The sequence below is a fragment of the Ambystoma mexicanum genome, chromosome 10 (assembly GCF_040938575.1).
Source record: "Ambystoma mexicanum isolate Mex_15411 chromosome 10, UKY_AmexF1_1, whole genome shotgun sequence".
NCBI lineage: Eukaryota > Metazoa > Chordata > Amphibia > Caudata > Ambystomatidae > Ambystoma > Ambystoma mexicanum.
The window spans coordinates 317,130,311-317,157,053 of NC_090932.1; the positions used below are offsets into that span (position 1 = coordinate 317,130,311).

The 26,743-nt window shown below is 45.4% G+C and overlaps 1 protein-coding gene across 2 annotated transcripts in view; it reads left to right on the forward strand.

The window, feature by feature from the left end:
* Nucleotides 1–26,743, forward strand: part of ADAM9 (ADAM metallopeptidase domain 9) — a 1,404,333-nt gene that overhangs the window by 328,529 nt on the left and 1,049,061 nt on the right. For both annotated transcript variants that reach the window (XM_069617919.1, XM_069617920.1), the window contains exon 5: nucleotides 10,662–10,738. In XM_069617919.1, the coding sequence (XP_069474020.1) occupies nucleotides 10,662–10,738 (77 nt within the window). The remainder of the gene's footprint in view (nucleotides 1–10,661; nucleotides 10,739–26,743) is intronic.

The following is a 26,743-nucleotide window of genomic DNA, read 5'->3' on the forward strand; positions in this document are numbered from 1 at the left end:
GTGTGGCTGCCTATATTTGCTGTTTGCACAGATTAATGCTGTTATGTAAATGTATATATGTGTGACCATAAGTTTTCCAACCCATCTCTGAGGTTAGAGTAGTGAGGGGTAAGCAATTCTCTAGTGCCAGTTCTCTGACACGCCTATATATTTTCTTATTATTTATCCCAATTTTGGGAATTGCTCCCCCGTCAACAAAAAATGTTGGGATTTGGCCTACTTTATTAGTTCAACACCATTGAGACAGGATTATAGGCCTGTTACAGTGTGCCCAATCAGTGTTGACTATCGAGTCAGTCAAGTCATTGGTTCCCAATGAGTTCAGTGGGTAAAGACAGTTGAGTATGCTCGAGAAAGCCATGCGATGGGTCATACAGCTGTGATTGCTTCGATTAGTGTAAAGAACAGGCTGAGTCGACACCTCAAAGGGGAAGAGTCCGTTCAAAGAGGTCCAATGATGCAGTGCAGTATTGTAGTGGTAATCGGCTCGAACGCCTGTAGCACAGCTAGGCGATAGTGTGTGTGTGTGTGTGTGTGTATACACAAGCTCTGTCCCGTCCCCTTTCCTCCATACTTAAGGGACATCTCTCCATCCTGTGGGACACGACCGGAGCACTTTGTAAAAAGCATCCAAAATGTTTTCCAAAAATGTGTCCTTCCTCTCTTTCTTGCGCGGGGCCCGGCACATGGCCATAACCCCGCCCACCTTGGCTCCGCATCGCCCATCAGTCCTTTTCTCCGCTCATTCGGGACTGGACGCACTTGCATCCTCAGAAGATTTCCTTCCCTTTTTCCTCTCTGGCTCTCGCTAGCGATCGTTTACTAGTCTGTCTATGTCGTTCAAACTAGACTTTCCAGATTGTTCATCGTGTAACCATCGTTTCGCGAGGGCGGATCCCCATCCTCTTTGCTTAGAGTGTTTGGGTCCGGATCACCGTTGGGACTCCTGTTTTTACTGCGACTCCCTTTCGGTCCGGGCACTTCAACGTCGGTTGGAGCGGTGGGAGGAGGTGTTCCGGCGAACTCCTCCTTCACATTTTCAGGCGTTCATCGATGAGAAGAAAAAACGCCCGGTAAGTTCTTTACTTTTCAGAACACCCCGGCCGGGGGATACCTTTCCGGGCTCCTCTCGGGTCGGGAGGGGCGTTGATCGCTCTGTCACCGGGGTTCGCCCTGAGGTGCCCATTGGGCCTAATAATTCTACCGGTGTTTTCTCCGAGGGTCTCCATAAGGGGCCTGTGGATACCGGAGTACGCTCCGAGGCCCCTCCTGTGGGGGCTGTTTGTAGACCCAGTTCTACTGAGTCGTGGGGTACCGGAGCTCGCTCTGAGGCCTCTCTTTCGGCTTCCCTCAAAAATAAGACCGGGGTGCGCCCAAGGCCTTGGGTGGGCTTGTCGTTACCGAACGGATGTTCGAGGCCCAAGTAGATAAGGCTGTTACCGGACCTGGGTCTGAGGTCCCTCGTTCAGAGGCTAAAGCTACCAACAGTTCTGAGAGGCCTGACAAAGCCTTGTCGGTGAAAGCTGTTTCTCACCGTTCCCGCTCCTGCAGTGATACCAGACCTGTTGAGGGGACAAAGAAGCAAAGTTCTTCTTTTACCGGCAGTGCCGAGGTCCTTCCTTTGAAGGCTGAGTTGGCGGTTGGTATGTCACAAAAACATTCCAGGCCTCACAGTACCGGCTCTGCCGAGGTTCCTTATGAAAAGGCCAAAGTTAAGACCCCTGATCCATCGACGGGGACCCCTGCCTCACTTCCTCACGTGCCGCAGATCCCCTCAGATGAGGACAAAATGGCACCTGTTCCCGCCACAACCACGGCGGCCATTTTAGGTGCTAACCCTACAACTACGCCATCGGCCTCAGGTGTAGGGCTTGGTCCCTTGGGTGAGCATAGAGTCCCTTGTGGGCATCCTTATCAGCCAGTTTACGATTGGAATGCCCGGATGCCTCTTCCGCACAATGTTTCATTGCCTGCGGGGTTGGCACCTTTGATTTATGTGGATACGTCGGTGGAGGGGCTTATGTGGCACCCTTCCCCGTTACGTCCCTGGATTTGTCCACCTCATGAGAGGCCTCCTCAGGTTCCGAAACAGTCCCCGGAGGACGCCTTTTTCGGTAAATTTCAAACGCTTATGAGTACCGACCCCATGAGGGAATATTTCAAAGGGCTTTTCAGGGAGATATGTCCACCTGCACCTCCTACTCCACCCGTTCCTCCGATGGTTCATCCGGCGCCCCCCTTGCCTACGGTGCCTTCCCCGACTCTTCTGCCTTTGCCTCCATTGTCCCCGGTGGACAAGGCAGCGCCTGACATGGCTCAGCAGGATCCTGACCTGTCAGATGACGGCCAAGGCGATCAGGACAACGAGGACCTTCCCAGCTCTATTAGAGCTTTTCATGACCGGGTACTGGACATGATGAGTTTCTTAGATGTTCCGGTGCCCGAGGCACCCGCTCCGCAGGAGGGCATGCTTTCTGGGGCGTTCACCCTGTCTCCCTTGGAGTGTACCGGCCTGTTCTTGCAGAAGGACGTTCTGGCCGAGGTCCGCAGAGTCTGGGAAAAGCCACACTCTGGACTTTTTGTCAATAAGAAAATTGATGCGAGATACAGGCTGCATTCTTCAGAAGAGGTGGCCCTGTCGTCTTGTCCGCCTCCCTCCTCCACAGTGGTGGCTGCGGCCACTTTGCAGTCCAGGCCTGCAGCATCCTCGTCCACGACAGCTACTCAGGTGCTGGGAAAGGAGGACAAGCTCCTAGACTCCCTCGGGAGGAAAATCTTCGCCAACTCGGCCTTGCAGCTCAGGCAGGCCAACGCTGAATTGATTTTAGTGGGAGCTAACATGTGGATGTGGAAAGGTCTGTCGGAGTTTGAGGAGTTTATCCTGGTCGAGAAGTTGGAAGACTTCAAAGGTGGCCTATCCGACACCAGGGTATTGGCCCAGGATCTCCTGGAGGCTGCGGCTCATCACATAGACACCTCGGCTTGGGGCCTTATGCTGGGGGTTGATACCTCACGGCAGGCGTGGCTGCGTGCCACTACATTTTCAAAAGAAGTGCAGGACAAGGTCTTTGACCTTCCGTTCGATGGTAAGGAGCTCTTTCATTCTACAACAGATGTAGAGCTCACCAAGACGAATGATAGAACTCAGACAGCTAAGTCTTTGTCTGTCCTGGTTAAGGCTCCTTTCAAAACCCAGAGACCGTTGTCACAAAGTCGACCTTCCTCTGGCTTTAGGGGCTTCCTCGACCGCAAATCTCGCAGAGTGGATACCCCTGTGGGGAATAACTGCCGTAGGCAACAACGGACGCAGTTTTTCTCCCGCTCTTCAGCCTCCTCCTCAGGTTAAGGTGGCACCACCACCGATAAACCTACTAAATGAGGGTTTTCCGCGCTCGCACAAGACCTCGGTGGGAGGACGCATTGCGTCTCATTGGGAGGCTTGGCAGACCATCACAGAAGACAGATGGGTCTTGTCAGTCGCTCGGGCGGGCTTCCGCTTACCTCTACCCCCTACCCCACCCCTCAACCCTCCTTTTCAGCTGTCGGGCTCGCCCTCCCTCAAAGCCGAAGTTCAGAAACTTCTGGACCTCAGAGCTGTGGAACCCGTTCCCCTCGGGGAGCGAGGGGAGGGCTTCTACTCCCAACTGTTTACAGTGCTCAAATCCAACCAGGCTTGCCTGCGCACCATCCCAGACCTTTCCCAGTTCAATCTTTTCCTACCCCAAGAGAAATTCAAGATGATCACGCCCAGCCAGATACGCTCCTTCTTGCAGATGGGCGACTGGCTCAGCGTTGTGGATCTTCAAGACGCGTACATGCATATCCTGATTTGGAACCCACACAGGAGATATTTCCGCTTCTCTTTGGGAGAGGAGCACTTCCAGTTTTTAAGTGCTTCCTTTTGGCCTCAGCTCGGCGCCGCGTGACTTTACGAAGATGTCGGTGATTGCGGCCTATCTTCGTCTCCAGGGTATCCATGTGTATCCATATTTGGATAACTGGCTCTTACACAGCCCTTGTCCGCTGGCAGCAGCGGGCAATCTGCAGTCTCTCCTGCAGCTCCTGATCCATCTTGGGCTGTCGGTGAACTGGCGGAAATCTTCCATGATGGTCTTGCAGGACCTGATTTTCCTAGGTTTTCGCTGGAACACAATCGACTGCAGAGTGTACCTGACTGGGGAGAGAATGGCAGATCTGTTAGCCACGTGTCAGAGGTTTGCGCAGGCGAAGAGCATGTCGGCCTGGTGGTTCCAGAGGCTTCTGGGCCTCATGGCCTCAAGTGTGCTGGCTCTTCCTCTTGCTTGTCTCAAGATGAGACGGACCCAGATGGCTCTTCGGAGTTCCTAGCATCAGGCTGTGGACCTGGATTCCAAGTGGATAATGATTCCGGATTCCATGAGAGTGGACCTGGTTTGGTGGTCATCTCATCAACCTGTCGGGGGGGCGCGGGGTTTCAGGACCCAGCCCCCATGATGACGATCACGACGGGCTCCTCCCTTCTGGGGTGGGGTGCGATGTTAGATCTTCTTCAGGTCTCGGACCTCTGGTCGCCTCAGGACAAGCTCCTGCACATAAATCATTTGGAGCTTCTGGCGATCTTTCTGGCGCTCAAGGTGTTCAGACCAATCATTGCCACCAAGGTGGTCCGCATGTGACAGGACAATGTGGTGTCAATGTATTACATCAACAAGCAAGGGGGAACAAAGTCTCCCCCACTCGTGGACCTGTCTATCCAGATATGGGAGTGGGCCGTGCTTCATGGTGTCTGGCTGCTTGTAGTACACATCCCGGGCCAGCTGAATGTCACAGCGGATGCCCTCAGCCGGCGGACAGTGGTCAGCTACGAGTGGGAGGTGAAGGCGGAGGTCCTCTCATGGATTTTCTCACGTTGGGGCACACCGGAGGTGGACCTCTTCGCTACGGCGGTAAACAAGAAGCTTCCTCAGTATGCCTCCAGAGGGGGGCTGGGAGCCTCCTCTCTGGGGGATGCTCTCGAGATTCCATGGCACAACATGAGAGCTTACGCCTTCCCGCCTCTGCCTCTAGTCCATCTGGCAATTTGGAAGCTGAAGAACTCTGTGAACTGTTCGCTTCTACTCATAGCCCCGTGGAGGCCGGCCAGGTTTTTTTTCTCAGAACTTCGACACCTGTCGGTGTATTCGCCGATCAGGTTACCAGTAACTCCCGATCTTCTTCATCAAGGGGAACAGCAGATGTGGCCCCCTCCCCACAATAGCTCAGCTTGGCGGCATGGTGCCTGAGTTCAAGTCTTTAGAGCATCTTAACTTGTCTAGGGATAACATGCATATTATCCAGGCAGCCAGGAAACCCTCGACCAGATCCCAATACAGGAGTAAATGGCTCAGGTTCTGTCACTGTTGTTTGGAGAAGCAATTGGATCCAACGGTAGCTACGATTGACACAGTACTGTCCTTCGTGTCCTCCCTAGCAGAGTCGGGTGTTCACGTTCTATCATGCAGAACTTACCTTTCAGCGGTTTCCGCTTCTCTTTCTACAGACCAATGTTCTTATTCTCTGAGTAACCCAGTGGTTAAGAGACATTTTGCAGGCTTGACACGCCTCTACCCTCTGGTTCGTAGTGCGCATCCGCCGTGGGACCTAAATGTAGTCCTGACGGCACTGTGCCATAAACCCTTTGAACCAATGGCCACGGTGGACCTCAAGTACTTATCCTGGAAAGTGTCCTTTCTGGTCGCCGTTACGTCAACGAGGAGAGTGAGTGAGCTCCAGGCCTTGTCAGTGGAGCATCCTTTCTTGGTCTTTCACAAGGACAAGGTAGTCCTGCGGACAAACCTGGCCTTTCTACCGAAGGTGGTAACTGAATTCCATCTGAATCAGTCGATCTCCTTACCGGTCTTTTTTCCGAACCCTGCCTCAGAGGCTGAAAGGGTTCTGCACTGTCTTGATGTCAGAAGAGCTCTTAAGTTCTACCTGGACAGGACTTCCGAACTTAGGAGTTCTTCTCAACTTTTTGTGACCTTCGGTAACGCTCAGGGTAAGGAGTGTCTAAGGCGACTATTTCCCGGTGGATCGCCGCCTGCATCACGGAGTCTTTCACCGTCCAAGGGCTGAAACCTCCTAAGGGTATTCATGCACACCTGGTGCGGGGCAAGGGAGCCGCGGCTGCTTTTCAGAAATATGTCCCCTGGCAGTCCATCGCTAGGGCAGCAACTTGGGCCTCCCCATCTGCTTTTTGTAAGCATTATTGTCTTGACATGAGCTCAAGAGCTGATGGTCAGTTTGGTAAGGCTGTGCTGAAGAACCTTTTTCAGTAAGGGGTATTTCCATCCACCCGTTGTTCCTGTTAGGAGTGCTTGGGAATCTCCCATAAGTATGGAGGAAAGGGGACGGGACGTAGGAGTATAACCAGGTTACTCACCGTAGTGACCACCTTACTTCTAGTCCATAGTCCCCTTTCCTCCATACGCCCGCCCGCCGTCCCCTCTAATAAGGTTCCTCTGTTATTGCTAATAGGTCTCTGATCTGGCGATAGAAAAGGACTGATGCGCAATGCGCGGGTCGGAGCCAAGGTGGGCGGGGTTACGGCTGCGTGCTGGGCCCCGCGCAAGAAAGAGAGGAAGGACAAATTTTGGGAACATTTTTTGGATGCTTTTTACAAAGTGCTCCGGTCCCTTCCCACAGGACGGAGAGATGTCCCATAAGTATGGAGGAAAGAGGACTATGCACTAGGAGTAAGGTGGTCACTATGGTGAGTAATCTGGTTATTCATTTCTATCATCCTTTTACGACACACCTCAAGTTTATTTTATACCAGGCATTGAGTGCACAAAAGGTATATTATAATAATAACAACTTATTATTTATATAGCATGTTTATCCAAAACGCTTTACATAGAACATTTCGATATACAATTATTATTACCCAATCGAAAATATGAAAGCCTGTGACCTCATGACTAAGGAATGTATCCTGACTCAGATGTTCTTATTTTCTGTTACTACAAAAGTAATGGGTGGAAGGTTTTGAAAAAATCTGTACCACTGGCATTGCTCTGGGAAACCTTCCACACCACTGTTTTTTAGCCTGTCTGCGCCATTGCAAAAGGGGTCCAGCCATATGCAAATCAGTCAGGTACTGCCACCAATGGTAGCAACCCAGCCTGAACTGTTAGGCCAGGTCCCCTCTGCACTGAAACACAAGTAACCCCAGACATGTTTCAGCCTTGTTGGGCCTCCTCAGTGAGGTGCAGCTTGGTTCCCTATGGCGCAGCGAGCACGGGACCCACGTCTGGGCATACCCTCTCTCACATAGTGAGACAAACTGTGACCACAAAAGTGATGGGTGGAAGATTTTGAATGAATCTGTACCACTGGGATTGCTCTGGGCAACCTTCCACACCACCGTTTTTTAGCCCATCTGCGCCATTGTAAAATGGGTCCCGCAATATGCAAATCAGTCAGGTACTGCCACCAATGGTGGCAGCCCAGCCCAAACTGCTAGGCCAGGTCCCCTCTGCACAGAAACACAAGCAGCCCCAGACATGTTTCGGCCTTGTTGAGCCTTCTCAGTGAGGTGCACCTTGGTTCCCTATGGCGCAGCGAGCAAGGAACTCACGTCTGAGCATACCCTCTCTCACATAGTGAGACAAACTGCGACCACAAGGGTGATGGGTGGAAGGTTTTGAATGAATCTGTACCACTGGCATTGCTCTGGTCAACCTTCCACACCACCGTTTTTTTAGCCCATCTGCGCCATTGCAAAATGGGTCCAGCAATATGCAAATCAGTCAGGTACTGCCACCAATGGTAGCAGCCCAGCCCAAACTGCTAGGCCAGGTCCCCTCTGCACAGAAACACAAGCAACCCCAGACATGTTTCAGCCCAGTTGGGCCTCCTCAGTGAGGTGCAGCTTGGTTCCCTATGGCGCAGCGAGCAAGGGACTCACATCTGAGCATACCCTCTCTCACATAGTGAGACAAACTGTGACCACAAGGGTGATGGGTGGAAGGTTTTGAATGAATCTGTACCACTGGCATTGCTCTGGTCAACCTTCCACACCACCGTTTTTTTAGCCCATCTGCGCCATTGCAAAATGGGTCCAGAAATATGCAAATCAGTCAGGTACTGCCACCAATGGTAGCAGCCCAGCCCGAACTGCTAGGCCAGGTCCCCTCTGCACAGAAACATAAGCCACCCCAGACATGTTTCGGCCTTGTTGGGCCTCCTCAGTGAGGTGCAGCTTGGTTCCCTATGGCACAGCGAGCAAGGGACCCACATCTGAAAATACCCTCTCTCACCTAGTGAGACAAACTGCGACCACAAGGGTGATGGGTGGAAGGTTTTGAATGAATCTGTACCACTGGCATTGCTCTGGGCAACCTTCCACACCACCGTTTTTAGCCCATCTGTGCCATTGCAAAATGGGTCCAGCCATATGCAAATCAGTCAGGTACTGCCACCAATGGTAGCAGCCCAGCTCAAACTGCTAGGCCAGGTCCCCTCTGCACGGAAACATAAGCCACCCAGACATGTTTCGGCCTTGTTGGGCCTCCTTAGTGAGGTGCAGCTTGGTTCCCTAAGGCGCAGCGAGCAAGGGACCCACGTCTGGGCATACCCTTTCTCACATAGTGAAACAAACTGCGACCACAAAAGTGATGGGTGGAAGGTTTTGAATGAATCTGTACCACTGGCATTGCTCTGGGCAACCTTCCATACCACTGTTTTTAGCCCATCTGTGCCATTGCAAAAGGGGTCCAGCCATATGCAAATCAGTCAGGAACTGGCATCAATGGTTGCATCCCAGCCCGAACTGCTAGGCCAGGTCCCCTCTGCACTGAGGCACCAGCAACCCCAGGCATGTTTCAGCCTTGCTGGGCCTCCTAAGTGAGGTGCAGCTTGGTTCCCTATGGCGCAGTGAGCAAGGGACCCACTTCTGGGCATAGCCTCTCTCACATAGTGAGGCAAACTGTGACCACAAAAGTGATGGGTGGAAGGGTTTGAATGAATCTGTACCACTGGCATTGCTCTGGGCAATCTTCCACACCACCGTTTTTTAGCCCGTCTGCGCCATTGCAAAAGGGGACAAGCCATATGCAAATCAGTCAGGTACAGCCACCAATGGTAGCAGCCCAGCCCGAACTGCTAGGCCAGGTCACCTCTGCACGGAAACACAAGCAACCCCATACATGGCCAAAACATGTTTGGGGATGCTTGTGGTCTCGTGCAGAAGGGATGTGACCTAGCAGTTTGGGCTGGACTGCCCCTTTTGGGGTGGGCCAAGCCTGATTTGCACATGGTCTTTCGCCTTCTATGATGCTTTGGCAGGTGACGAACGATGGTCTGGAGGGTTCCCCAGAGCAACGCCAGTGGTTAATATTAATTCTAAACCTTCCAGCCATCACCTCTTTGTTTTTGCTTTGTCAGCCCGAGTGGGACGGGTATGCCCAGATGCGGGTCCCGTGCCTGCTGGGCCTAGAGACCCAAGCTACTACTCACTGATGAGGCCCAACAAGGCCGAAACATGTTTGGGGATGCTTGCGGTCTTGTGCAGAAGGGATGTGACCTAGCAGTTTGGGCTGGACTGCCCCTTTTAGGGTGGGGCCAAGCCAGATTTGCATATGGTCTTTCCCCTTCTGTAATGGCTTGGCAGGTGAAAAACGATGGTCTGGAGGGTTGCCCAGAGCAATGCCAATGGTTACTATTCATTCTACACCTTTCAGCCATCACATCTTTGTTTTTGCTTATTTTCTGTTAGGCATGTTTCGTATTGTATTCTAATAATTAGTTTTGTCTTTGATTGTAATGCCGTGCTTTGAAACTGCTGTTGAAAATAATACATTAATAAATATGTGCAAGTTAAGATATACCATAAAGTAGAGGCAGAACAAATGTGGGCAGCAAGCATGCCAGGCAATCCAAGACCTTGGTTTGGGAAAGTGTAGGCCCCATGTTTACTGTTACAGCATTCAGGCTGAGCCACACGGAAAGCGTGTACCTCAATTGTTTTCTCTTCTTGGTCTACTGTAACCGCTCTCGTTGCATTGCTTCCATCTGTGGCAACAAGTAGGTGCCAGGGCAACTGAGCTGGCTATTTGGGGCAGAGGGGGTCTGTGGCGCATTTGCGCCTCTCCTGTGTGCCCGATTGCTAACATAGGGTCTGGGGAGAGCTGAAGGAACGGAGGTGAGAGTTGTACTAAGCACAGGTTTTAACTCAATAAATGGTTATCTGGCAGTCATTAAATGTATACATTTAACCAATTTTATATTGAGCTCCTCACTTTCCTATTTTTGGTGTCAGAGTTCACCTTCCTGCTCATTATAAGAAGTTTAATATCTATTATTAATTTGTTCTTTATTAACTGTAACTTTGTGTACCTTATTAAAAATGTAGCAATACATTTTAAAAACAAGCTGCTGGACAGTTTGCCTTCTCCACTGATTGATTTGGTTGGAAGTTTCTACGCCAGACATATTGGTCGTTCAGAGTGAGGACTGTGTGAAAATCAGGTTATATGTAAAAATAAAACAAATATAGGATGTTCTTTTTTGCATTAAAAAGGTGAAATGTCTCTGAATATTATTGCTTGGCGTCTCTTTCAACGATTATGTGAAAAAAAATGAATGCTTGCAGCTTAGACTTTAAATGAATGCTGACTTTGTTCTTTTATATATCTATATAGGATCATTGTCATTATCAAGGATATGTGGATGGCGTTCCAGGATCAAGAGCAGCTTTCAGTACCTGCTTTGGACTAAGGTATTTAAGATCCTTAAACTGTCATAGATGCATCCAATACTGTCCCCCTTTCTCCAGTCTCAAGCATGGCCTGGCTGCAGGAGAGCATACCAACCTTCTTTGCTCAGTAGAAAAATTGAACAAGTGAAGCTTGAATTGGTTACACTGCCAACGTCTCTGGACCCCACCTGTTCACTTACTGGTATGCTTGTCTTTTTCTATTTCTGGACCTTTGCAGCAGTAGTCTACCGTGGACAACTATTTTCCCTGCTGAGCTCCTGGTCCCTGCTTATTTTGTTGATGGCCTGCTTCAAACAGTGTGATTCATGACAGCATGTTTTCCCAGGTGGACCTGCATTACTTAGCTTTCAGTGCCTAGGGGGGGCTGACACTTCACTGGCTTTATTGTGTACTCTACCGTTCGCTTGGAATTTGGATTTTTTGGGCACTCGTCAATGATCGTGTTAGTAATGTGCCCCTTTTTTGGCAATGGGATTTTCAGGATGTTGTTGGCCAGAATCATCACAAGACCTTAAGACACCGCCCATAACATCAGACGCCTCTCTTCTGAGATAAAGTACCAACTGTAACCGTGGACTAGTTTTTCTGCCTTCTTGCTCAAAGGCAATGTTCCTTGCATTTCGGGTTGGACTGTACACATTTGTTGTGTTTTAGCACCAGTGACTTACTCAAATATGCAAAGCACGTTAAAAATCCATCCCAAATATTAAAAGAACTGACCTGCAACTCAGAGCTGCTGAAGGAGAACATATAAAGCTGATGGACACAGCTTTTTAGTTTCGTCTTTGGGTATAAGTCCAACCTTCCACATTCCCAAGTCACCAAGGCTTATTTGCAACTTGGTATACAGACTGAGGAAGAAACTGATGAACACCCTTTGTACTCCAAGCCAGAGAGGAAATCACCACAGGAATGATATCTTGACAAGAATGACGGGACAGTATCAATACCATGGGCGATAGTAGGACATTTTTATGTTTTAAGGTAGGAGACGTTATGGTTAAGTTGCCCTACCAAAAACCTGTGAACGTTGCTAAAAAAAAAATTCTACCTCCCCATTATGGTTCAAATTAAAACCAAAAAAACTCTGAAATTCACCAGTTATGGTAAACTAAGCCCCCATACCTGCCATCACCAAAGTGCACTGCTAACACTAACACCCAGAACATGAAAGATGGCATCACAAATGTCATTGATGACATCACTGATGACATCACATGTTTAGCCCCTTTGTCATCAGTGATGTCATCAATGACATTTGTGATGCCATCTTTCATATTCTGGGTGTTAGTGTTAGCAGTGAACAGTGGTGATGGCAGGTATGGGGGCTTAGTTTACCATAACTGGCGAATTTCAGGGGGTTTTCGGTTTTAATTTGAACCATAATGGGGAGGTAGACATTTTTTTTTTTTAGTGAAATACGCAGGTTTTTGGTGGGGCAACTTAACCATAACGTCCCCTCAACAAAGTTTTTTTTGTAGTGATTTTTACAGGTTTTTGGAAGGGGAACTTAATCATAACATTGTGTCAATGAAGTTATTGTGCTGAATATACACTGTCATTATGTGATTGTGGGAGATAAGTAGTATAATGTATGTACTTGATATGCATTTAACATAGAACATACAGAACCCCCTCCCTATTGATGTTAGAAAGGGACGGACTGAGCGCCTGTTTGCGGACGGGGGCGGACGGGATCAACATTACCCATAGATGTGGGGGGTATATGAAAATGTACTATTGTCTTACACAAAAAATGTGCAACGTAGAAGAAGGACATAAAGATATTATAAGTAGTAATAAGTAAATATGGAAAGCTAAAGGTGTGAAATGAAAACGACACATTTAATAACCATGTACAATGAAATGGATGGTACCATAAAAAAAAAAAGGATGCCTCCATCGTAATCACTTCACTGAAACTCTGCAGCCTGGACCGACAGTGGACGGACGCAGTAGGACGAAGGGAAATTACATCAAAATAGTGAGTGAAAGTCATTTTTTTGTATGTGTGTGTAATTTCTTTGGCATGTGATGCAGAAATAATAATTTCTTTCTGTTGGTTTGACACAGAAATGGCTAGTACTTTGGAGTGGCTGGAGGAGAATTTTCCGCATGGGGAAATGTCTGAAGACAGCGACAATAATGGTACACACTGCTATGCATATGCAAAATAATGATCAGTATTTTATAGGTATTTAACATATGTATATTTTTTTTGTACAGACCAGGAAAGAAAAGAAGAAAGGCCAACAAACGAGACAGAAGAAGACAGGATGAAAAGGATTGAGCAGAAATTGGATGTACTGAATGACAATTTTAAAAGTTTAAGGAGTTTGCGGAGAACTGTGTGAGAGGAAAAGTACGTTAACATTGTCCCACCTGTACCTGCCCCGCTTCTCCATTCCCCAGTGAACCATCCCCAAACCTTCAAGAAGAAAATAGACGTTTTGACGAAACATCCATTCCTTCTTCCCCTCACAAATCTTCTCGTCATAACCAGCCTGTGTTGAATCCTAATGAATCCTAATTCCCCTATATTTGTGTCAGTATCTGCTTCCCCCGCTATTTCTTTGTATTGAAGTGTATGTGTGTTTCTTTGTGTGTGTTTGGAATGTTTTTGTATAATAGTTGTAGTTATAGAGTTTCAGGGATTTTTTTTTTTTTATAAAGACTTAAAATGTTCGCGAACAGCGCGCCTGTTCGACCTATCCGTGAGGAATGGAATGTGGGTGTTGTAAAGGCAGTACACCTACCCTTGCTAATGTCAAGTAAGTTGGAGTTGATATTTGACTGCAACATCTGTTCAGGTTGTGCGTACATAAACAGAAAGGGGCGTCCTAAGGACATGATACCTCGCCGTTCCGCTTACAAACAAGATCAAACATGTTCGTAGAACACACCAGGTGTCCAGGATGGCTGTAAATGAGCAAAATGGGAGTGTGTTAAGGACAGTATACCTGTCCGTATCGTGCACAGCCAAAATGGTGGCGTCCGTAGAACAGGCGCGGCAAGTTCGTAGTCAAACAAAATGGAGTTGTCCTAAAGACACTGGACCTGTCCGTACAGTGAGCATATCATGTATGCACATGCGCAATACAACCGTAAGTATAGCGAACATCGTGCATGTCCCTAACTGTCCGTCTCACTTGTATCACACTTTGAATTAGTTTGAGAACCCGAACACTGTCCGTAGGACACTTGCGCACATGTGCAAGTTTGTTACTCTGCATTTGCTGTCCAGCGGACTCCCATTTCTGTCATGGATGTGTTCAGGATGTCATCATGTGACCGCACCCACGCTAAGCATGTGGACTAATTTGCGCAGTTTGTGTGCTTCCACAGCAGTACAAAAGAACTTGTAGACACAAGGCAAAATATTGTAGAGTGTAAAAATATCATTTCACATAACCCAGACAATAGCTTGCCTGAGGACTAGTTGTGTAAAATGTTCGTACTGCTTTGCAGTGATGAAGACGGTCACGAGGCACACCCCTCCACCCCTATAAATGGCCACACACCCGAGCGCATCTTCATTGTCCTTCTAGCTATAGAACATTGAGGTGTACTGCCTTTACTACTCTAGTGACCAAAAGGAAAGTAATCGGTATGGCTTCCATGGCTGCTATTGGTTCATTAGCCTCTGCACCACCCCCAAACCCGCCACCAGCACCACCTCCCCAAGGGCCTGCAGAGAGATATACAGGTGAGGATGTTGAGAGCGAGGAAGAAGAGGAGGAAGAGAATGAGGTGGAGGAACTCCGCACTATGAGCACTCGGCGGGAGTCGTGGGTGTGGTGGTTGTTTTCCGTTTATGGGAACGTACCAAAAGCACGTGCGAACCTGGTGAGGTGTAACGAGTGCCAGGTGGTGCTGAGTCGCGGGAGATTTGGTGCGTACAGCTTTGGTACGACAACCATGAAGCGACACCTCACTTCGTTCCACACTGCGAACATTCGCAAGGTGGTGCCATGTGAAGAGCGTAGACGATTGAGTTCCTCCACTCCATCCTACGTGTCCGATTCTCCCTCCACAATTGAGACTCCTGTGGGGGAGCGCCTACCTCCATCTGCCTCACAAGCCATTCGCAATGCTGTTGACCCTTACTTTTCAAAGGTGACAATAGTGTGTATGTATTGTGACGTAGTATTCTGCAGGGGGGAGAGTTTTCGAAGTGTTTTTGAGGCTATGGTCACGGAGCACCAGAAGATCTGCTCCTTACCTAAGTGAAGCTGACCCTATATCTTTCTCTGTCCACTTGCCCTTTCTTATCCCCGTGGCTGGTGTCCCTTCCTTACCCTCCTTTGGCCCCCTCTCCTAGTGTGTCGTGTGCTGAGAAGCAATAGACGTGAAAACAACAAAAATTACAGAAAAGGCTCTTTTCAGAGCCGCCTTTCTCAGTTTAACAATAGAACTATGAAGTGACTGTTGTAGACCCCCGTAGAGTTGTGGAAAAGTTTGCAGACAGTCGTAGGGAAAAAAAAGGAGGGTGCAAGCGGAGCAAACACAATGAAGTGTACGCTGGGAGTAAGTGGTGGCTCTGAAAAGAGCCTTTCGGTGGTGTGTTGGTGGGTCAAAAACTGTGGATTGGAGAAAACGAATTGTCACATAGGTTACTGTGAATCCAAAAGAGGTTGCAATGCATTTTGTACATTGCGAAGTAAAATCTGATTGCCAGCATATGTGAGATGATTTCCATCTCTGCGGAAAATGAAAGAGCTGCGAAACAAAATGTTTTCATTGTGGAATGAGGACATGCCAACATCTCTTAAAAAGTGACACACAGCCTTATTCACATTGCGTCTCACTTTCTTCATTTGTGGACCAAAAGCAGAAGAACGCAGCCATATTTGTCTTTGTGCAATACGGGAAAAAAGTATTTGACAATTTGGATACATGTCCATGAGATTCGCAAGTCCTTCCTTCATTGCAAATTGCATAGAAATTCCAGAGAAATGGCCTAAACTGTTTCCTCCGCAATGAATGATAAGTATATCTGGAGGACGCTCTGTCAGTAAAGTAACACAGAGAGGTACCAAGTCCAGCCACCTCATGCCACGCACGCCATGCCAGTGCACTTCCACATGAGGAAATCCGAGATCTGCAGATAAACTGCAGCTTTCTGCATGCACCTTCAACCAATGTATCCATGAGTCTCCCACAATCCAGATAATCTGTTTGCGAGCACGTAAAGCCATGGCTGTGTGGTCTCCTGTCAGGGAGAAAGACGGTCTTACTAAATCTCGCCATTCAGAACACACCCACTGAACTTTATTAGACCAATCCCTAGCTCTGCTCATTTTCATTTGCATGCGTCTCCACCCCAGAATCCCCATTGGTGATATGCGCTGGCTGCAAACTACCGCCATGTCCACGGACATGTATAGGATCAGAGCGTGACGACGGTACATTAAAGTATTATTCCCCTTTTTTCCCTTTAAGGTGGTCTCTGAAAAGAGATATTTTTTTTGTTTGTTTTTGGGCAGATACCTTACAGACATCTGTTATTTTGTTTATTTTTTTGTATTTTTTGTCCTTACTTTACTCCAAGAACCATTACAGAACCTTCTCTAAAGCAAGCCTTACGTTCCAAAAGAACATCGCATTTCCCAAAGAAGATAGCGCAACACCATCTGCTTCAAAATAATCCGCATTACTTGGAACAATGTTTTCGTGGCTGCAGAAAAACATACCAGCGCGTAACATAAAAGCATGCATGCCACGATTAATGATACACCTCCCAATACTTTGATCTGGACAGAAAAAATAATTGTTGTCCCATTTTACTCTAGGGAGTAAACCAAAAAAAATGACTTTCGCAGTTGGTAAGATGTTCATGAGCGCTTGAACCAACTGTCCCAAATCTGCCAACAAAGTATGTGCAGTCACGTAGCCCAAATGGCAAGCACTGTAGTGCAAAATTACCACATGAGGAGAGGTCATCGTACGTATGTCTCTGCAAACTTGCAGAATTGCCGCAACATTGGCATCAGTCTCAGCGCTCCACACCACCTCCACTCCTCTAACATCGAAATGGTGTGCCACATGCCTACTCTCGGCAGAATGTTGTAAGCCATGGACAAAAATGTCTCCAAGCACCAAAACCCTGACCCTCTCCACCTCTGCCATCTTCAGTGTACGTACCGTCTTTCGACACAAAAGAGTAATGTGAACATCTGATTGGCTGATGCCTTCAGTCCCCTTTCCATGCAGGATTTGCTGTAGAAACCTGTATGTGACACGCCCTACCCGCGGACAAACGTTGCCTACATGCGGCATTTAACTCTCACCCAGTCCTTTCACCCTTTCCACAGCGGTAGCAAATCCAGTCCATCATTGGACACAACTAAGCAGTCACACAACCATCCACCAATCACATTGAACATCGCTAAATCTAACTCCGCCATCAACATTGTGCACTTCAAAATGACTGTCGATAATTCTGAATGGAAGTCGGATATCATTGCAAAGCACCTACTTCAGAAGCTACTGTGCAAGCGTTGCGAATTTCTACGTACAGCTCCATGCATGCACACATGCATGAGTATCGAGTACAGGTATGTATATTTTAATAAGAGAACATGTGCAACCCTTATGATTTAATTTAAACAAATTAATGCTGCTAAATATGCATAGGCAATACATACCAACGCTCCCCCTTTTAAGTGCAAGATGTCCGATTTATCATTGACAAACCGCACGACTTCTTACTGTCTTCCGTATGACCTATACATACGTTGCGAGCATGCCTATTTAGGGCGAAACTCGATTTTGTATTAGAAAATGTCAGAGTTGTGTACTGTGTACGGCCTACAGTAATGCTACTTGCAATATAATCGTATGACAAAAGTAAGTGCTCCCGATTGCTGTGCTGACATCTCCCTCTGAGGGTCTCCTGATTTTTCGGCATTGTGCTTTTAAATTTCAAGTAGAACATTTTTTCACATCTACTACTATGCCCTATCGCTTACAAACCTCTCTCCTATAGATTGTACACCTTGTAAAAAACAAGGCATTTTCATAACCTTAAAAATGTAAGCAATTTTGAAGGACTTGCAAGTAACTGTTACGCTCACCTGGTATCCACAGGGACGCCACCCAGCCGGGTTACTCGCTGGTATACTTCTCAGTGGTGCCCAGATGTGGTTTGCGGGGAAGATTCTGCCTGAAAATACAGGAGGACTGTGTTCAAGACTGGCCGACCGGGGTAAGTATCCTCGCTCCACCCCGTATGATTTCAGCCCCTCTGGGGCCCGCTCCTCACCTTGTGGTAGAGTTAGGCGTGCTCTCCGTCCTGCCTTCTTTGCAGGGGCGCGTTGTCTTTCGTGGGCGTGCGCGGTCCAGTTACCTCACTGACGCCGGCCCGTGTGGTATCGTTCAGGTAGGTCTTATTGCTGTTCTTTAGTATAGTTGCTATCCTGCATGCCTTTCTTTGTTTAATAATGTCTCTTTTTCTCCTTAGGTATGTGGAGCTTCAGCGCGGCCAACTGGCTTGGTTGAGTCTCGCTGGTAAATGATGGCGCATTAAGAGCGCTATGATGCAGTAAGTAAGCGCTATGCGCAGCGCTGCAATGTCTTGCCTTTGCTAACCTGTTTTTTCCCTCTTTCCTTGTAGGTTGCGGTGTTCTTCAGCGGGTGTGGAATTTCCGGAGTGGTGCCAGCCGACAGTCGACCAGCCAGGTAAGCCTTTAGAGCAGTTTGTAATTTGCAATGTCTCTTATGCTTTCTTTAATGTTGCCTCTATCTTCCTCTTTCAGGTAGTTCAGTCCGGCAGGCGTGCAGATTCAAGGAAGCTGTTCTCAGGAGCTGCGAGTAGCTAAAGATGAAGACTGCAGATAAGATGCTGCTGCTAATGATGTTCCTTTTGTCTCCTTGCAGGTTATGCTTCTCCGAGGTTCGTGGGTATAGCTGGACATGGTGAGCGTCACGTTGCAAACTGCAAAGTAACGCGAAGTGTGTTGTCTTGCTCGGGTGTGGTTTAAATAGCCCCAACAAAATAGTCCAGGTAAAGTAGTCCCTAGGATACCACACCCAAAACACTGGACCGCATAGCTTGGTTTCTAGGAACCAAGCTATGTGGATGCCTTCATGTTGGCTGACAAACACAATGGGCCTCATTACGACCCTGGCGATGGACCATGGTGCTAATAGCACCATGGTCCATGCCGGTAACTCTCCGACTCCGCCATGGCGGAATGGGGAATTACCACCCCATTCCAAGGTTGGCGGAGTGGTAATTCCCCCTTCCGCCATGGCCCTTCCCCATTCCCATTTTTGCCCCATAGGGCATAATGGGAATGGGGAAGGCGCTAAGTACGGTGCCGCAAATTGCGGCACCGTACTTAGCACCAAGGTCCCTTAGCGGCATGGTTTTTAACTCCTGCAAAAAGCAGGCGTTAAAATCACCATCCCGCAGAGGGACCTTGTAATCAGGCGTTAAGGGTCGGCGCCGTTTACGGCGCCGTAATACCCTTAACGCCTGACTCGTAATGAGGCCCAATAAAGTAGTTCCCAAGCACATGTTTTTCATAGTGCATGAGCCTGGCGCCATAGGCGTCAGGAGTGGCCCCAGGAGGGCTTTTGAAAAGGATGGCAGGCTCTAGAGGCCTGAGTCCTGACTCCACCTGGCCAATGGGTTTGCAGAGGGGTTTTGGGCGAGGGTCGTGACAGTAACATATTGCATATACCATGCAAAGACTGCACAGAGTGAAGTGAAATGCACACATGCACTGGGTTGAAATATGAAAGGAGAATGCTCTGACGAAAGATGCACAATTCATTTTGCTTTTTTGAATCGCAGTGAAGACTACTCTCCTGAGAATGAACAGCACCTACACTGCAGATGACATATCCGAAGAAACCTGGTCATTTTGTAAAAAAGTAACTACTGTACTACCTTTATATTGTAACTGCTCTTCAAAGAGGCTGTGTGGGTTAAATTTGGGCACCAAAGCAAACAATGATTTCTGAACCATTCTACCTAGAAATATCCATTTATTGAACAAAGAATTACAGGCAGAATGGCTCACAAATCCCTGTGTGTTTGGAACTCAAATAACATACGTAAGCCTTAGAAGGTTAGATTTAGAAAAGAATATGCTGTTGCAAGTTTATGGCATTTCGTTTATTAATAATGCTTCTCGTCACCACTAGCCCACTTTGTACTCTCATCTGAAGCACATTGTAGTACTATACAAACAGTAAAATAGCCTTACCAAATCATTGCAAGAGTCCAATGCACATTCACACACCATGACAAAGAGCTTCCACATCAGACTCATGCACGCATGCACACAACACACATACATTGTACAACAGACCAAAGTATGCCTTCTTTTTTCAACAGACACCAAAGAATGCCTACCAAAAAGCAACTCAGTAGAAAGGAACGCAGAAGTAGAGCAAATAAAAATAAAAGTGCCCAATCTAAGCATCCATCTGTTGTAGAGTTTGTAGAGAATGGTTGAACAAACCAGCTAATGCAGTCGTTTAGCAAAACAAAGGAAGCTTCAACTACCGAAAACAATGCTCCTACTAATCCTGATAGTGTAACAAGAACCCATAGTAAAAAAAGTATTTTATCAAAAATGTTTCATCACAGAGACCTTCAGAATCTACTAAGAAGAGGACCGAAATCATCCTCACCCCTTAAAACCTACCGTAGAAAGTTAATCCTACAAACTCTTGTGGACAGTGCAATCATTCTCAAAAGGAAGTTGTTTATATTAGTGTTAGATGGAATGAAAGCACTAACAAAACTAAGTACCAAACTACAAAAGAAACTCAGCAATAAATGGAATGTGAACAGATATAATTTCTTAAATGTTTGTGGTGGTGAATGGAGTCACACAACAACCACAGAACCATATTTTAATGAAGAAGCATGCAAACAAAATCAAACAAACACAATTGCCATCCATAGCAGTGGACGAGGGTATGAGAAAATCAATACTACCATCATGGAACAAGAAACACTGCTTACAAAAGTATCCTCTGAAAACTCAGAATTACCTCTCGATTCAACAGAACCACACCGTCCAGTATACAAATGGCCGTGCACATCAATGTGTGCCATTCCAAACAAAGCTTTCAAATCTTTACGTCAGTTCCTCAATCAGTGTGTAAAAGGTAAAGACAAAACTAAAATGAAAGTGCTGCAAAATATGGATATTTGTCCAGTGCGCAAATACACAGGACTACAAGGACATTCATTAGCCTGCATTTCTGGGCCTATTTGCAAAAGCACCTTCCATGATATCAAAAGGATATCAATACATCATTCAAATGTAAGAAATCTAGTGTATAAAATATACTATGCAAAAAGTCCAGCTTCAGAATTAGGCAATTTAAATAACACTCTTCTGCATGGTACACCCAAATACTTACAAGAAGAAATTGGCCATACTCAGAGAAAGTATTTTGAAGTGAAAGCCAGTTTTTGAACATAGAAGCAACAATTCTGCACATAGCAACCTTCTATTACACACATACAGAAAAGAAACAGTAAAATTTAAAAGGTCATCGGCTGAAGTACCAAACCATGTGTGTGTGTGTTGCCGCAGAACGTTTTACAAAAGGTACACAAAAAATATAGACATAGCATACAAAATAGAAGACAATGAAGATTCTAAATGGTTTGAATTTGCTCTCTACCTTTTAGTAGAAAACAAATATGAACTAACTGAACGCCTAATATGTTGCAGTTACTGTAGTACAAAATTAGACAACAACCACACTCCTTCACGTGCTATTACAAATAATTTGGAAATGTTCCCACTACCAAAAATCCTGCAACAACTCAATTTGTATGAGAGCATAATAATTCAAACAGTTCACCCATTTCAAGCAATTATATGCCTTCATCCAAAAACAGCAAAATTACCTTCCTCTGAATTGGTGAAACGCATTCGTGGCAAAGTAGTTTATTTGCCATTAGATCTAACGGAAAATGTACACACTCTAGGAGTGCAACGTTCAATAGAGCATTCTTTAATAGTCTTGGTAAATGGTGTACCAACAAAGGACAAAAACATTTGGAAACAACTGGTGGACTTACATAAAGTTAGACAAGCATTGCAATATCTAAAAGACAATAACGAGTACTACAAGGAAATAAATATTGATGAAAGCTTAAGGGAAACAACTGAAATAATTCAAGAGCCATCAGAAAGTGGACAATTCGAACTTCTGGATCCTGCTACAGTATCCACTCTTTTGAACCATTACACCATTCATCCATTGCATTCCAATGAAAGCATAGATGATGCACTAGAAACTTACCAAATGCGACAAACCAAAGGGTCACCAATGAGTATATGGGAAAAAAGTATAGAAGCACATGCTTTTCCACTGCTATTTCCTACTGGCAAAGGTGGAAGATACGATGATAGACCCACTCAGTTTGGGGCATCAGAATAACGCTCTTTACGAATGTATTCGCAAGATCCCAGATTTAAACAAAATGTGGAATACATATTCCACCTACTCTATGAAAGTGAATTAGCAACACTATGTTTCCGGAGTTATACACATTTTGAAATCTGGAACCCACTTTCAAAATATGTCAGCTATGCAGTAAATACAAAACGTACAGGAAAAAGGTGAGGTTTTACAATCAATTATAACAAATATGTTTGCAAACATGCGTGGTACAAAGGAATACTGGTTCCAACAGCACAGAGACGTGCGTTGTATGATCAGAAACCTTGGATCACCGACTTGATTTGTTACGCTAAGTTGTGCAGAATATGCATGGGAAGATTTACATGAGTTCCTACGCATCGCAAACAGCAACAAAAACAACATAGATATATTAACACCTGGAGAACTTTGCTCTCTAGATCCAGTTAATGTGTCAAGATATTTCCATCATCGTTTCATCGCCATGTTACACTATATTTTCAATAAAACTGTTCCTCCCCTTGTAGAAGTGCAAAACTTCTTTTGGAGAAAAGAATATCAAGCGAGAGGAGCACCACATATTCACATGCTGTTATGGATCAAAGGTGCACAGAAATTTGGTCACAACAGTGATAGCACTGTTTTGCAGTTCATCCAAAAATATGTCACTTGTGAAATCCCTTCACAACAGACACATAGTGAGCTGCATGGGCAGATTTTACAATTTCAAAGACACAAATGTGGCAAATATTGTCGCTGCAAATACAAAAACAAAGGTAAATACTACACCAAATGCCGCTTTGGTTTGCCTATACCAGTTAGAGAAACAGGTGAAGTAAACAACTTCATGTCTTCAGTTCGACATAGTGTAAAAGGTAAATCATCTAAGAACACGTATTACATAAAAAGAAGGGAAGAATCAAAATATATCAGTGATTACAATGCAATCATTGCTCTCTTATGGAATGCAATCATAGATGTGCAGTACATTGCAGACCATTCAACTGCTGTTGCACGATATGTTACAGTCTACTTAACAAAAGCAGAAAAAACAGAGCTTCAAGACCTCTGTGATGACCTAGCATCAGACAAAACATTATCACAGAAATTGTACAGCCTAGGCATAAAAATGCTCTCTCATAGAGAATGTGGCACCTATGAAGCAGCAGATCGTTTAACGGGTACTGCTTTGTATGGAAAATCAGACAACATAGGATGGCTAAGTCTTGGTCCTGCAAAATCTAGAAAAAGAGTGCTGAAATCATATGAGGACATAGAAACCATTGCCAGAAATGATCCCAACAGCCAAGACATTCTAAAAAACAATTTACCGGACACATAATATCAGAACAGGAGTAGCACTTTGGAAAGCATGTGTCTATACCGCACAGCTCAAAACTTTGCATACAAAAATAATGTAAAACCCGATGAAAGCAAACGTAGATATAGAGTGACTGTGAAGGGAGCTTAGTGAAACCTACCAAACGAAGCTTAATTAATCATGTAAAATTGTCATTAAAAACTCCTCAACAGAAAGAACTATATTACATGTCTCTGTTACAACTTTTCAAACCATGGAGAAAAGAGGAAGACATACTAGAAAACTATGACTGCTATGAAGATGCTTTCAAAGCAAATGAAAGCGCTATCACCGATGTGAACTTTACGCAGTACAAAACAGTGTTACACAATGAGCAGCAACAGGAAGAAGAACTTCAGGCCCAACTAGATAAGGACTCTTCCGACAGTAGTCAACCTTCTGTAACAGGAAGTCAAGAACCACTAGGGCAACCACTAATAGCAAATGAGGCTGAAGTAGCTATGGCAGAAGTAGAAAACACCATGTATCAGTATCAAGACGATACAAAAAGCAAAACTTAAAGATCAGCGCACCATTTTTGACGACGTTACAAAACAAATTGTACATGGTGTACAACACGAAAATAAAGAATGTACCTGCCAAAATTACAAACCTATACTGCTGTATGTGAGTGGTGAAGCTGGATCAGGGAAAACATTCTTAATCAAAATAATCAGCAAGTTCCTTCAACAATTGACAAACAACAAACTGTCAGCTATTGTAACGGCCCCCACAGGTTTAGCTGCCTACAACATAGGCGATGTCACTTTACACCGATTACTACTGCTTCAGTAGGGCATGAAAATAAATTAGACTACCATAAACTTTCTGCAGAAGCTGCAATGGAATTACGCAGAGTATTAAAACAAATGAAAATGCTACTAGATGAAGTGAGCATGGTCTCCAACCTAATGTTGGCTTTGATTCACCTCAGATTGCAAGAAGTACTTACAAGTGGTAAAAGAAAACTAAATGAAACAGAAATGCAACGGAATCCAACAGCAAATTCCTCAAAGAAAAGAAAAGAAGCTAAAGTTTCAGCAACCACAAACAAAGAAGAACCTATTAGAGAATGTAAACCAGGGACATTGTTAAAGAAGGAACAGAAATTCCGAAAAATGCACTCAGATACAGAACTAGCTGGTGCTTTCAAATTTGCAAATAAAAATGGGGTAAGTTGCTATGCAAATGTAGCAATGAATATTCTATTTCAATTGCCACCAATTGTTCACAATATTTACTTGCACAGTACAGACCAATTGAGTTTGCAAATGTTAGTGCTTCATAGAAATGCAACAAGCAATCCTGACAACACATACAGTGTTCATGGAATACGGCAAGAATTGGACGACTGTGCTGGAATGGTGAGATCCACTGTGAACTCACAAGAAGATCCACAAGAATTTCTAATGTACTTGCTATTAGTATTGGAAAACAAAAGCATACCTGTAAATGAAATCTTCCAGATTTCGTACATGTGGAAACGTACATGCACTCTCTGTAGCAATGTGATACAGAAAGAAATCCCAAATGAGAGATTTGTGTATGTTTCCATACCAAATTGTGAAAGCATTCCATTTCAGCAACTTATACAGAATGCAAACCATGGCAGATTATGTACTATTTGCAATTTAGACAAGCGCTCCACCTTACTGATACAATCACATAGTGCCTACATAATACTTATGCTTCTACGTTATAATGCAGATGGTACCAAAAACAACTGCAAACTGACTGGATTCACACACCGTCAAGTGTCACTTGGAAAGAAAACCTTTACAACAATAGGTATAATCTACCATGCAGGAGCTACAACCAATGCAGGTCACTACACCGCACACATTAAAAAGAAATGTGGATGGTTTGAATGTAATGATAGCACCATTACTCTAAAGCAGAGATTGCCAGCTAATCTTACAAATGCATATTTAATCTTCTTAAAGCCAAAATGTAATAAATAATGTGTACTTCAAGATTGCCAAAAAATTATGTGAAAGACTACAAACAGTTAGAATACGCCAACAGGTATCTAACTGCCCAAGAGGATGTAACAACGACACACATACATGCATATTACAGATTTGTAGGAACAAATGCACATTTAGAATACGCCTACAGGTATCTAACTGTTAAAAATCGGCAGGAAGGCAACAAACATAACATTAATCAGAAAGATGAAGGAAACACTCAAAGGAAACAAGGAAGTAGTACCATAGCAAATTTTTTAATCCGACAAGGATTTTTTCCCCCCAGACCCAAGGATTAGAAAAGCAAACACAGAAACTGAGCACATTGCACAGTACACTGGTTTGTAAACTAAATATGAGGGTAAAATAAAATGGTAAACTGGCTATTATGCAATGTGGTAAGTTTTCATAAAATGCAAACACTAACATAACTTTTCCTTTTATCACAGAAATGAAAAAAGGGATACTTCCGCCAAGTACGAAAGGCATTTAAAAAATATATGTGGATTCTGAACAAAGTAAGGAGAGTTTACAAAGTATATTGGCAGTCATTTTCTACACATGCAAATCTACACGTCTAATCTATGGTAGTAATATGCTGCAGTGGCTGTAGGCTGGCCCTTTCATCTTCGGTGTGTAACCTACGACCTACGCCTTACGACCAAGGTACAAAGAGTATAGTTCCTAGCCACAACCCTTGCTGCATATCGAAACCATGGTCTTTGTAAATTAGCTACTTATAAATTTACTTTTGGGACCATCGTCTGCAGCCATGCAGCCAAGACATTAGGGCGTGCACACAACTAGCACATTACACCACACCCATATTCACTTATAACTCCACTGCTTATGACTTTAGTCTTGGGTTCATGGCCTTTGGGCATGCAGTCAAGACTCTGGGTCCTGGCCAAAAACACCACAGCATATTGAAACCATTGTGCCTTGTCATTTCACTATGTACAAAGTTGGTTTCGGGCCATGCTCCCAAAATGCTACGCCCTCCCCACAACCATCTTAATGATGTTGCATAGTACAAGTGTACTAATAGCTGTGATATGGTGCAGTAGTTTGTAGCCACAGGCAACAGACGTGAGTTTGAGGCCATAGAATTATCAATGTATGGGTGTACAGTAGATAAAATGCACTGTTGCTTACAACTGCAGTGCTTATTACTTTGTTCAAATACTCTGCATCCTGGCCACTACTACCACACCATATGACATCCATTGCGGCATATAACTACACTACATACAAAGGTGCTTTTGGGGGCATGGCCTT